We start from the raw sequence: 13,593 nt of genomic DNA on the forward strand, positions 1-13,593 counted from the left end.
ATTAAACTGTCTGTGTGTGACGGGAGAGTCGGGAGGAGATTGAGGGTCGCAGACAGACTGATCAGACAAACTGAAAGACGGTCCAGCATCTGAGAAGAGGAGGAGATGACCAGGCAGACATACTCCTCAGGGCAGACCGGACTGTGTGTGATTATAAATAGATACTAATCAGTCCTGGGTGTCAGATTAGTTCCCATAACCTTTTGCTTAGCACACACTCATTACAGTAACCAACAGGTCAGCTCTGTCCAGAGGATGTCCTCTATGCAGTACATTTGCTGCATTCTGTCTGCTGGTCCGACCTCATCCACATGCTTGTCTGGAATAAACCACACATTGAGGAATGAGAAAAGCATAATTTTACAGCACACTGTTCCTCTTACCATCAATTGTTTCCCCTCTCTGTATAATCTATCCATTTGTTATCCAGAGAAGATGAACATATGTGTTTGAGAATAATGAACCATAGGACAGAAAAAAGGAAGCAGGGACTGTATTGGATGCGTCAGGGGTGCATGAAGGAGCTGTGTACGCTTCGTTGGTGTTTGGTGCCCCCTCAGTTCTCTAGTCTAAGAAGGCTGAAAGCATTTCCTCTGTCATCTCAGCTGATTTTACCGCATCAAACATAAGAGTGGGATGCTGGGGAACAGGATGTGTGTGTGTGTGTGTGTGTGTGTGTGTGTGTGTGTGTGTGTGTGTGTGTGTGTGTGTGTGCGTGTGTGTGTGTGTGTGTGTGTGTGTGTGTGTGTGTGTGTGTGTGTGTGTGTGTGTGTGTGTGTGGTGGCAGAATTCTGCCGAAATTTGTGGATTAAGAGGGAGGACAGAGGAGGAGGTGGAGAAGGGAGAAATCAAAAGAAGAGAAACGAAGGGCGAGTGGTTTTAGGTTATTGACAGTGATTCAGATAGCAGAATTAGGAGGAAAGGGAGGTAGGTGGAGGGGAAGTGTCATAAGACGGTTGTGGACATAGAGGGTGGAGAGTATTTTAAAACTCTGGAAAGCATACATACAATGCTACAAGTCTTCATTGGATCAAGGTTCCTTTTTAAAGTAGTAGTTAAATTCAACAAAAAACTTTTCATGTTTAAAGACTCATCTCATTTCTCATTTAAACTAGAAGAAGACAGACTGAAAGAGTTCATCACACAGCTGGAGTAGACTCAGACCATCCCTCCCTGAGTGGGATATTTTCAATCTATAATCTGTCACAGATCTCCTGTGAAATGTGATTACCAATGCAATCCACTAATTTCATCAGTTTAGATGATTTCAAGATAATCTGACTGCTTAACAGCAATTTTGCATTTAATTTACATTTAATTAAGTCTGTATTCATTTAATGCGATCTTAGCCTGAAGATATATTGGTTAATGATTCATGCAGAACATCTGCTAAAGTTGATAATGGAGATAAGAATGGTAAAGGAGATTATTTGTAAAGTGCAATATAACTGCTAAACCTGAAATACAAAATAAAATCTTTAAACAGGATAATGATGAGTTTTCGTTTGTGTAAAAGTTTGATCTGGATTTATATGTGCTCAGATATATAGGTACAGGTAAATAGATAAATAGGATATATTTCTTCCTCAGAATGTTATTTCTGGCAGCATGGACACAGCATTTAGACTTAATATTGGGAAAGAAAATACTAAAGTTTAATTTTATAGGTTTGTAATTTTCTCACAGTGCTAGAACAAACTACCAGAATTTTATACTAACTACACGGGATGTTTTCTGCCATTTAGTGATAACAGCCCAATTTAAAAAAAAACAACAACACACAACACACAGGACTTACAGGAAATACAATTAAACAGAGGTGGGAAGTCAGGTCGTACACTCATGACATCAATGACTTCTGTCCTGAGATCCAGGACAAAGTGTTATGGGGACAGGGTCTTCCCTGTATCTACGACAAAACTGTGGAATTCTCTTTCTCCCACCAAATAATTCTCCCCCACCACTGAAATCTTCAAGAGTCATCTTAAAACACACCACTACTCATTACCGTTCAACTGTGCCTAACTTAACCAGCTCAGGGATTTCCTCTGAAGTCTCTGTAAGTCTGTTTTGTCACTATGGGCTCTATGTGACCACATGCTTTTCCTATTATTCTTATTAACATCATTTTTTATCAATCATCGCTATGATGTTTTGCCCTGTAAAGCACTTAAGATCAACTGTATTGCAGGTAAAGTGCTATATATGGCAAATACTGAGTCAATAAGCACTCTCAGTCCTATCAAGTGTAGGTCTATGCAGGATTTCCAGTTCCTCACTGCCAGCAGCATGTCGCCATCTGCTGTTTCATTGAGGGAGTACTTCTTGAAAAAATAAAAAATTACATGTATTTGCCTTCCAAATAAAACTTTAGCATCTTTCAAAACAACAAATCCCCCAACAATTTAACATAGAGAGTATTCAGTGTTGAACCTGTGGTGAAAAATTACTGTGAAACAGGTGAAATTTGCATACAATCAGGTTAAACTCAGTGGATGTGTGTGTAATGCACTCATGAGTAAAAAAAACAACAACAACAAGGCACTGTGGTCACATTCATTTGGGTTTCTGTGCACATGGGCATTATGGGTAATAAGAGAGTGGACAAACTGGCCAAACAAGTTGTTAAAAAAGAAGCCAAAGACATCACAACTAAACTTTCAGAATCAGAGGGGGAGGATACTGCATGGAAGAAAAGCAATAAAGAGTGGCAGTAGCACTGGGATCAGGAGATAAGAGGAAGACAACTACATGTAGTACAAAATAGAGCAGGTGTTGAGAGAAAGAGGAGATAGAATAGGACACAGTAAAGTGAACTCTACACTCTTATTGTGGAGTTAGTGAAAATACAGAAACAGTAAAATGTGTACATATTAACTGGAGGAAATAAACCTCAGAAAGAAAAGACAAGATCAGGACTGACAGGGGCAGGTTTGAAGGGCCCACTGGAATGTGTTGGAAGTGGACAAGGCAGGAATGGTCTTGTCAGTTTTTTTAATAGAACAGGATTGATTGGGAAAACTCTGACAAACCAGATACTGCTTCAAGTTAACTCTCCAGAGGATGGCAGCAATCCAACACCAAGGATTCAAGCTGCCGTTAAACCCCAAAGAGGAAGAAGAGGAAAAGAAGAACAAAGTTTAAAAAAAAGAAGAAGGAAGGTTGTTTTTTAAATTCTTTATCTTACTTGTACACATGTATATTAAAAGAAGGAACACACAAAACTGTCCACGCCGGTGTTGTGTAAGTTACAAGAACAAAAAAAGGAAAGAGAAAGTAATACAAATTCAAAAATAGTGGCCCATGGGAAATGTATTAAAAACACAATTGTTTTTTATTATCCTTAAGGCCCTTCTTTGTTGTGCCATTCTGATGCAGTTCTGGATTTTTTTTTTAAAAAGAAGTACAAAAACAAATGAGTAAGTGAAAGTACTTTTAATGACTTAAAACTTAGAATCTGCAAAACAGTATTTCTTTTTTATATTGCATATCACTTATTTTCATGTTGTATAAGATATCACTTCTTTTATATGTTGCATATCTCTTCTTTTTCATGTTGTATAAGATATGACTTCTTTTATATGTTGCATATCTCTTCTTTTTCATATTGTATAAGATATGACTTCTTTTTCATGTTGCAAGCTCTTAAAGCATTACATTTGTTCCTCCAGATGAATTGAAATTCAATCATTCCAGTGGTCAAGACACACCGACAGATGTGGATATTCCCTCAGTTTTGGACAGCAGAACACTATCATTCAGTGAAATATCTCCCATCATCCATCACCAGCCACGTATTGTCATTTTATTAGTTCAATTACAGGGTAGCAGCTTACAGGAAGTGTGCCTGTGTTGATTCATGCAGAGTTTACTATGAACCGGATATTTGTTTAATGCTGTGTAACTTGACGCTTGTTCCTGGTCTGCGCTGACAGCCACGTCACCTCCTCTCAACTAACTTTGCTCCCAGACCTTATAGATCCAGTTGAGCCTGAGAGAGCGGACAGACACTTTTCATTTGTTTACCTTCATGCGTTAAGATTACGAACCAAGTGGCAGTCTGGACTTCGCCTTTACAGCTCTTTGTTCCGTTTTATTTATTTATTTATTTAGTTTTAGGGTTTGAACGTTGAGCAAGTCTGTCCCGTCGCCTGAGGACGTGTCAGGATTTTTTGAGGAGTCGTGTTAAAGTTTTTTGTTTTTAACTGGTTTTTGTCGAACATTCAACAACATGAACGTCTTTCGTCTGGCCGGTGACGTGTCACATCTGTTGGCTATCATCATCCTCTTAATGAAGATGTGGAGTACCAGATCCTGTGCTGGTAGGCAGATTTCGGGATTCTGGCTATGTTTACTGTTAGGATTGTGCAGCCTCATTATAATAATATGCATGCAGTTCTGTAGATGGAGCATCGACGCAGTACCCAAATAGGCAATGTGGCGCATAACTATAGATGTTAGTGGAGTACATTAAAGGAAGTTTTTTTTTTAGCATGATGCTGATAGTTCTGCAGGAGTGGAAGCTACGTGGCAATGTTAACAAAGCAATCTGCTCCCAGCCCCACCTACTATACAGCAACCTGCATCTTTAAATCAAACTAAATCTACACTACAGCTGTGTTTTTGGATACTTTTTCTGTTAATTCATAAGAATTAGGGGGAAATAACCTCTTTTGCACATTTTCTGTAATCTGTCCTGGACCAAAAAGTGGTTAACGTGTCTTCTGGGATCACGTACTTTCACTACACATTTAAATGAAGCCATTTACATCACTTTCATTAAATGTGTTGTAACTTTTATGTCTCTGCAGGCATCTCTGGGAAGTCTCAGGTGCTGTTTGCACTTGTCTTCACTACCAGATACCTTGACTTGTTCACTATCTTCATTTCTCCTTACAACACAATCATGAAGGTAAGTGTCTGAATCCTGGCTCACTCACACACATGGCTTCACACACGTAACCTAGGGACTGTGGATGGAAATTAGCTGTTAGCTCAATCTGGTGCAGAGGATCTATTCTCTCTCTTTTTTAGAAAGTTTTTTTATTTTTTCTGTACATGGTCCCTGATGTAAAAACTAAATAAAAGAAAAAAGGAAACAAGGACAAAAACTGCAGTGGCACCAAACTACAGCAAAAAAAGGCAACATTTTGTTCTCGGTTGTATCGTGTGTCACACTCCCCACTTTATATGAGGTCTGTCAGGCTCATAAACACGTGTTGCAATGCAGGTAGTATCCAGTTAGACCTGCAAAACAACCGCTGATGGATTAGATGTTTTCTTAAAAGTGTTTCAGTGGATGTTCATAGTCAGTATTGCAATCTTCTTTCAGGTGGTGTTCCTGGCTCTGTCCTATGCCACCGTCTACATGATCTACATGCGCTTCAGGAAGACATACGACTCGGAGAATGACTCGTTCCGTGTGGAGTTTCTGTTGGTGCCAGTCATCGGCCTGTCCTTCCTGGAACACTATGCTTTCACCCCAATGGAGGTAAACAAGCAGGATGGGATTCAAAATGGTCTGCTGTCCTACCTCTGATGGTCTCTGCAGCCAAGAGTACAAAGACATGATTCAGTTACATTTCATACATTAAGGTGCAAGTATAGAAAAACTTAAAATACTTCTATCATTAGATCGTTGAGGGTTACATATGTAGATCACCGAAACACAACCTCTTTTCATGTCCTTATAACACCTTATCTTACAAGTTTCAGCTCAACAAAACTTTATCATTTCCTCTTCTGATTCTCTACAGATCCTGTGGACCTTCTCCATCTTCCTGGAGGCGGTGGCCATAATGCCGCAGCTCTTCATGATCACCAAGACCGGCGAGGCAGAGTCCATCACCACCCACTACTTGTTCTTCCTCGGCCTATACCGAGCCCTCTACATAGCCAACTGGGTGTGGCGTTACCACACCGAGGGCTTCTTCGACCAGATCGCTGTGGTGTCTGGTGTTGTGCAGACCATCTTCTACTGCGACTTCTTCTACCTTTACTTCACAAGGGGTGAGTTGAGACTATTGGCTGAGAAGATTTTATTTGTCTAACTGTCATTGTTGTTAGGTTATAGTCCTAATCAATAGATCTGTAACTAACACCTACCTTAACTTTTCTTGAATAATCACTTAATCTATGGAGGATTAAAAAGAATGACAAATTAATGACTTGATTATTACAAGTTATTAGAGCCCAAACTTTTGTCCTTCACAGTCTAAAAGACAGAGTTATTTTGAATAATACAAAATCAGTGAAGTGAAGCTAAATCTAGTATACACAAAAGTGTCATGGAATGTGTTTGGTATTTTTCCATGACAAGTATACAGTATAACTGAATATACAGTATCACTGTGATAGTCATACAAATAATTGTATTCTGTGAAGAGCATTGTCTATTGTGAGATTCAGTCCTACTCGTCCAGTTGAGGAGGATGTCCTTCTTGGCTGCAGAGTGTGAGTCTGGTTTGGTGTTATGTCACCTGGTAAACATAGGAGACAAACAAAGTTGACTCTCCCTCAAACTCGTCTGATGCCTGTTTTTGTTTTTTTTTGTCCCTCTTTGTCCTCCGTCTGTCTGCAGTTCTTCGAGGGAGTGCAAAGATGAGCCTGCCGATGCCCGTTTAAAATGCCTCCTCTCCACTGTGCCTGCTACAGTTCAGCATCTGAACACAGACCCTGCCCTTCAACTGTACATGTCTTTAGCAATGGGACTTATGGTCTGACATCGCTCCGTTGACCGAAAACTAGCGCACCTCTAAAAATTGAATATCTGTGTGATTCTTTTTTTGTGTGTGAGTCTGTGTTTTCTCAAGTGTGTGTACACATGTGTGTGTTCATACATGCTGTTGTGGTTGAAAGTCTGTGATGTATGTTCAGGGTTTTTTTTTTTTTTTTTTCTGTATGAAGCAAATGTGACACAGGAAATGTGTCCCTGATGTGCATGTGGAGCTTAAATTTGTGCGACCTTGCAACACTATGAAACTTTTTGTCTTTACTTTTCTTTTAATGTGCAGAGAGAGACTGTCGAGACAATTGAATGCAGTTTGTGACATTTATTTAGTTTGATACAAGCTGTTGTAAAAATCCACAGAAATGTAAATGAGGATAGCTGTACAGCTCTCAGGTAGATTGTAGCTTTAGTTTTCACACAGTACAGTTCGAGATACAGAGTGTCCACTCCAGTTTCATGTCTAAGCTTCTTACACTTTATCCAATCACCATTGTGTCTTTGAGTCTTGTCTGAGGACAAATACTGGACATATTTATCATTTCTAATCTTCCACAAAGTTGCTTCCTCTCTGGTTCTGTAATGTCAGACAGTCCTTAGCTCATTGTATTATGTGCAAACTTTTTCCCCCTTATTGCCAAGTATATTACTTTTATATATTCCTCTTCATTTGTAGTCTTTTGTATTTCAATGTATTTCTTTTTCATGGGAGAAAAAAGGGCTAAACATTTTGTTGTGTGATAAATGAAGCCAAAGATAGAAACAAATGTGTTCATCTTTATGAAATGTTTACCTTGACCAAACTGTCTTGTTTTTTAAGGGATAAAGTATGAAAATATCAATATAGAAAGTTGACTTTCTGTTATAGAGTAACTTGTTGTTGACACTTACAAATGTGTTGCTCCGTCATTTGAGTTGCACACAACTTTTATGATATTACCTTTATTACAACATGTTAATTATCGCAAGTCAAAGGTGTGGTCATGTTCTCTGTCAGTGATAACATCAGATGTTAAAAACACAGTTAAGTGACACTTCTATGAATCATAAATATCAAACAACCCACTATGCCAAGTATCTCTTAGTGCAGTAATGTTTTGCGATGTTTGTATAGCACCTTACTTCCTTCTCTCACAGCCCCTCCCACCGCTTTTGCAGCTGAACTGATGGAGAGCGGCGAGGCTGCCAGAGCTGCTGCCTTCTCCACCACCTTTACCTTCTTCACAGCTTTCCCTTTCCCTTTATCTTTCCCCATGATCCCTGCCCCCTCTGCAGCACCTTTGCCCAATGCAGTCAGAAGCTCACACAAGAACAGCTTCTGTGCCCCCTTACTAGCCTCTTCTTCCTCCCTCCTCTTCTCCTCCTCTTCTCTCCTCTTCCTCCTCTCTAACTCTGGTCCCGGCTCCTCTTTGTCTTCGGCGTCCCTCTGAAGGGACTCTGCCTTATGTTCTTTTTGTCCCAGCATCCTCTGTTGTGCCTCCTTGATGGCCTTCTCAGCCTCTTTGAACATATCATTGCTATAGCAACCGCCTCCATTGTCCTCCACTATCTTGTCTACCTTTTTCATAAGTTGTGCGACTTGTTCTGCACACCCTGTTGTCCTGTCCTGTCCGCTATTATCAAAGACGTGATACCCTCCGTGGCAACTGTTGACAATCTCTGATAGCTCATCGCTTTCCTCCAGGAAGTCCTCGATACGTTTGCCATGCAGCTGGTCTCCCCAGGTGAACAGCACCATGGTAAACTTGGTGACTCCAGACCCAAACGTAGCCTTGATCCATTCCAAGGTGTCCCTCTCCTCCTGGGTGAACCTGCCAAGCTGTAGGGTCACCAAGAAGATGTGAGGTCCAGGAGAGGACAGGACAACACACTGTCCCACCTCTGCCATGACCTCTTGAGGGGACAGCTGTGTGTTGAAGAGCCCCGGAGTGTCGATCACAGAGATACTCCGCCCGTCCACTTTCCCAGTCTGTCTCTTGCACTGTGTGGTGACCGAGCAGGGGGACACATCCACCCAGAAGGCGGACCGGCCGAGGATGGTGTTGCCTGATGAGCTTCTGCCTGTTCCTGTCCTTCCCACCAGAACAATCCTCAGTTCAGCCACTGATGTAGAAGGTGATGCTTCACAGACTGAGGAGAAATCATAGTCATAGTACAGGTATACATGTATCATTTTTCTAATGATCTGGCACACTGGCAGTAGTTTTGATAATAATACACAGCATATTAGAAGCAGATAGTTCTAAATAGTTATTACAATATTTTTTTCTTTTTCTGAACATTATCGTTATTGGTTTTGTATCTAACAGCCCTCAAGCTGAATAATGCAAGAGTGTATAAAAATACCATCACATAGATGCCTCCCTCTGTCTCACCCCTCCATTACCCACACACAACCATCCTACCCATCCACCCCTTCAAGTACGACCACTAATTTATTCAGAATTTGTACCTATTCAAAGAAAAAGGAATAAATAAAAATATAGCAGACTATTAATCATAATATTAATAAAAATACAGATGAAAGAAAAAAGCAGAGAGGGAATAGATACCAGCTCATGTGTAACAATTTAGCTGAAAGAGTGGCATAAAACAGACAAAAGAAAACAAAAATTGATCAAACAAACATGTCTGACTCACTCATGACAGTTGGATTTAATACTTATTTGAATATAAAAGGAGTGTTGTGTTGTGGACTCCAGAAATATTAGAAAACTTGGAGAGTTTAAACTCTCCAGGCTTTCCCTTCAGGTCATACATCACCTTTCCATCTGATACACATGACACAAATTCATTAATCTCTCTAAAAATGTTGGTGGTTGCTCATCTTTCCATTGCATGAGTATACATTTGTCAGGTTTGATGTGCACAAGTCTGATTAATATGTTGTTTTTTACCTACCATAGATGTGTCACCCAATGTGGTTACTCTTGGTTCTGTGGGGATGTTTTTCCTATGATGTCATTAACCCTCATATACAGTTAATATTCTGACCTTTCACCCTCATAATTAACCTCTATACCAAATTTCTGAACCACAAATCCTTCATATTACCTCATCAGCCACAGACCAATGTGTGATTAACTACTCTGAAATGTTAAATTGGGTCAAATTTTAAGGCAGGACAGTATGTAAGGGTTATGGACATACAATATAGAGGTCCTAATGAATACAGACATGGGCAGGCCCAGAACAGGTATCACAGTGCTTCATTTTCATGAGGAATGTAATAAATCTTACATTCCTCTTGAATTTAAAAAAAAAAAAAATTAAATTCTAGATTAGGTTGTTTTGGTTTTTGGATAGCATGAATAATATCTTAAAAGACTATTTTTGTCTACATGATAGGCTGAGGTGAAAAAGCACCATGCTGTCCTGCTCACCGACACGATGTGATAAGTTTAACCGACATACCTTCATGTGACGCAGCACTTTCTGATGAAGACATTTTAAGGAGACTACGTCTTTAAACTGCCGGTTATTCGTCACATAAAATGACAGGAGACGGATTCCGTATGTTTGAGCTTCTGCTTGGACTGGAATGTCCTCTTGCAGCCGCAGTCCATGAAAATCTGCTGCTCCACACTGCCACCGTGACGTAGATTAAACCCCCCTGACTATAAATATTAATAACGGTGAAGAAATTTTATCACACACGCACATACACACACACACACTGTCTCCATGCCAGAGAGCTGTTAGACCAACGTAATAATCTCACTACTGAAAATGTGCACATAACCTAAATGAATAGGTATTATGATGGAGGCAGCTGAGGGCTATGTTGCTGTCTTTCTTAAAATACGTTTTTTGTGCATATTTTAAAGTCTATACTGTTCTATTGTTTGTTTGTTTGTTTTTTTCATTTTTGTTTGTTGGCCATAGTATTTAAATTTGACCGAAATCTTATATAGTGAGCCAACTAACACAAACCCAAATTAATGAACAGACATGATCATTAATTGTCATTTAATCCTTTTCTGGTGGTCAGACTTAGAAACACGAACTCCATGGTGGGAACAATAGTGTACACTTTATATTCAAAAACAAATCATAAAGCCTGAAACCAATGCATTGCAGAAATAAAGCACTTCTAGCTACAGAACAGAAGCAATGAAGGGTGGGGTCTGGTTGACAACCAGAGAGCAATCACTATAATTTCTGTCAAATAATCTCTAATTGCTTCTGAATCTGTTCACATTAATTAGAAAGTTGTGCTTCACGAGTTATGTTGCAGTTCCACATTATGGCCCCTGGAGAGATAGATAGATCCTCCCTGAGCCTCCACTGGCAAGCACAGTAAACTGCTATGAAAACAGCTCTTCATCAGTATAATTATAACCCATACGAATACTATTGTGGTTACTGGTAATATAAACACAATAATGTTTTGTAAATATTGAGGTTAGCCAAGGATTCAACGCTGTGTTGCATTACCGCGCCGTGACCACTAGATGGTAGTGTACAGTCATGGTTCTAAACAGCTGCTATTAAAACAGCTGCTGAAGTTGATTGTATGTGATAAGACTGTTTGTATGTATATAATTGTCTATTTATTTATTTATTGTAACATGCGCTGGAGAGCAGCTGGAGGGAAACAACTGGATTAACTGAATTGTATAAATAGTATTTTTTGATTTTCCCATATTATTATTTTATTTTATTTGTTGATGATTTATTAAATCTATCAATCAGTTATAAACATACATTTCTGCTATGTCGCACTTTTATTATATGAGAAGCTGATGGGGGAAAAAAGTAGCACAAAAACTATTTACAGCAGTTATGCTTTTTCCACACATTGATTTGACAGTTGCAGTTCTTCTCTGTGACTGTAGAGGGCAGTTAACACCCATTTGTTTAATGCATTCAGGTCAAATGTGAGCCACACAAAGCGTCAAGACAGACACAATGCTGCACCACCACTTCTGGTACAATCTTTCAAAATTAAACTATTATTTTCTAGTTAACAATTGAATGTCTTCCTACCTGTAGAATTAACAGAGAACTGAAGCTGACTCAGCTCAATTTCACTTGTTTGATCTTATCTGTGCACTCACTGGGATTTACCTTCCTTGGTTTTTACATGCTGTGTGAAATTGATCTAACAAAATTTCATCTGTTCAGTGATAGTTGGGTACTCACTCTGGTTGACCCAAATCAACTAAAACCGATAAATGATCAGTGATGTTCAAACATTTCAGTTTAACATCATCTTTAATGACTAAATGAATGTCTGTCTGTGTGTAAGTTGACCAACCACAGTTTAACCTGATTGGTGTGTTGACACTGAACCACATAACCACAGTATACACAGTAGATGCCTTAGAGGCGGTTCCATGAAAATACAATTGATCAGATAACAATAAACCAATCTGGATAATGGCTGACTACAAATTTGAGTCCTTATTTCAGAAACAAAGTGATTAAGCTCTGGTTTGATCTTCTTATCAGTATCAATTTGAAGTTGGGCAGAATTGGCTCTGTGTTAATTAGAATTTTAATATCACACACTTTGTACCCGTTGTCCCCATGTTTCCACTTTGTCATAAGAAGAAGATGTGGTTAATGTAACACTTACCTTCTGTAAAACTCGAATGTGTTTATATTTCATCAAAATTTGTGTAATTACACATCTTAAAGCCCTTTCTCAACCACAGTGTTTGCAGTCATTCTGGCTGATTAGACTCTTGAAATTACACAGAGCTATGATGAGGTCAGCAAACTCAAAGCGCCAATAAGGGTGACGAATGTGTTAATTTTCCCAACCATAACAGGTGCAACAGGAGAGTTAAGGGATGTCAATCAAGCATAATCTGTGCATGCCCACACAGCCCTGAGAAGAGGTCTAATTATGTAAAATATTGATCTGAAAAACTGAAGGCATCAATTTATTCTTCTAACACAAAAGTACAAGAAATATAGGGAATGGTGCTCAAAAATGTGGCAAACAGGCATTATTTAATGAGATTTTTAACATCAGTTAAGGCATCAATCTACTGAACAGTTTAATACATGATGACCCTAAACGTGATTACCAACATGTTCATGATGTTTGAATGTTACATTACCACAGTCCCATGTTGAAGGAGTGGCATGTTGCTTTGGCTCACCCACTTTAGTATTTATTCTTATTTATTCTTACCAAACATCTCCCTAATAATAATATGAACTATGAAATCCAGTGAATAAAAATATAAAAAAGTCCTATGAAAATAGCCATATTGCTCTTTGTTGAAAGGCACTGTGCTGAAAGACAAACATAGTTTATTCTAATTTAGCATTTGAACCTATTATATTCTAATTGTGTATTTTCAGTACATCATTTCATTATGTGGCTTTGTGGTGAATAAACTATAGCAGGATTTAAAGCAGGAAAACCATCACACTCTGCCACTTCTCATACATACCCATTACCCCCCCCCCCCCCCCCCCCTCCTCTCTCGAACTCTTTATCCAATCAGCACCGTTCTCTCTCTCTCTCTCTCTCTCTCTCTCTCTCTGGTTATTAGTCCCAAAACATTAAACTGTTCTGCTTGTTTGCTTTGCTGCAGCTCAATCTCTGGCTAACTCTGGTTGGATGTGCTACACAGGTGGAGGTTAAGATCGGGTAAATACAAACAAAAGGAAGTGAATATAAATGACTTGCATGCTTCTTAATATTAATTCATATTAATTAATTGAGACTCATAAAAACAGTTTTTGTGCTGTACATTCTACCAAGTAGGCAAACGCAGGTAAATGAATTATAACTTTGGAGTAGTTTTGAAAAACATGCTTTCATTAGGCCTTTATAGTGAGGGGTCATTTGTGAAAGAAACTGAGGAAAAACTCATCCTCTTCTTTATTCTCACAACACTAAGTTG

The 13,593-nt window shown here is 39.1% G+C and overlaps 2 protein-coding genes across 2 annotated transcripts; one reads left to right on the forward strand and one right to left on the reverse strand.

Annotated features, from left to right (window-relative positions):
* Window positions 1–3,961: 3,961 nt before the first annotated feature.
* Window positions 3,962–7,617, forward strand: kdelr3 (KDEL endoplasmic reticulum protein retention receptor 3). Its single transcript, XM_053337662.1, has 5 exons — window positions 3,962–4,322; window positions 4,812–4,912; window positions 5,333–5,491; window positions 5,757–6,009; window positions 6,581–7,617. The coding sequence occupies exons 1-5, from the start codon at window positions 4,232–4,234 to the stop codon at window positions 6,622–6,624; spliced, it is 648 nt and encodes a 215-aa protein (XP_053193637.1). The 5' UTR covers window positions 3,962–4,231; the 3' UTR covers window positions 6,625–7,617.
* A 191-nt stretch (window positions 7,618–7,808) lies between these two features.
* Window positions 7,809–10,175, reverse strand: LOC128378210 (GTPase IMAP family member 7-like). Its single transcript, XM_053337656.1, has 2 exons — window positions 10,142–10,175; window positions 7,809–8,857 (listed from the first exon to the last, which is right to left on the reverse strand). The coding sequence occupies exons 1-2, from the start codon at window positions 10,173–10,175 to the stop codon at window positions 7,809–7,811; spliced, it is 1,083 nt and encodes a 360-aa protein (XP_053193631.1).
* Window positions 10,176–13,593: the final 3,418 nt, after the last annotated feature.

This window comes from Scomber japonicus, chromosome 18 (assembly GCF_027409825.1).
Source record: "Scomber japonicus isolate fScoJap1 chromosome 18, fScoJap1.pri, whole genome shotgun sequence".
In the NCBI taxonomy this organism is placed as follows: domain Eukaryota; kingdom Metazoa; phylum Chordata; class Actinopteri; order Scombriformes; family Scombridae; genus Scomber; species Scomber japonicus.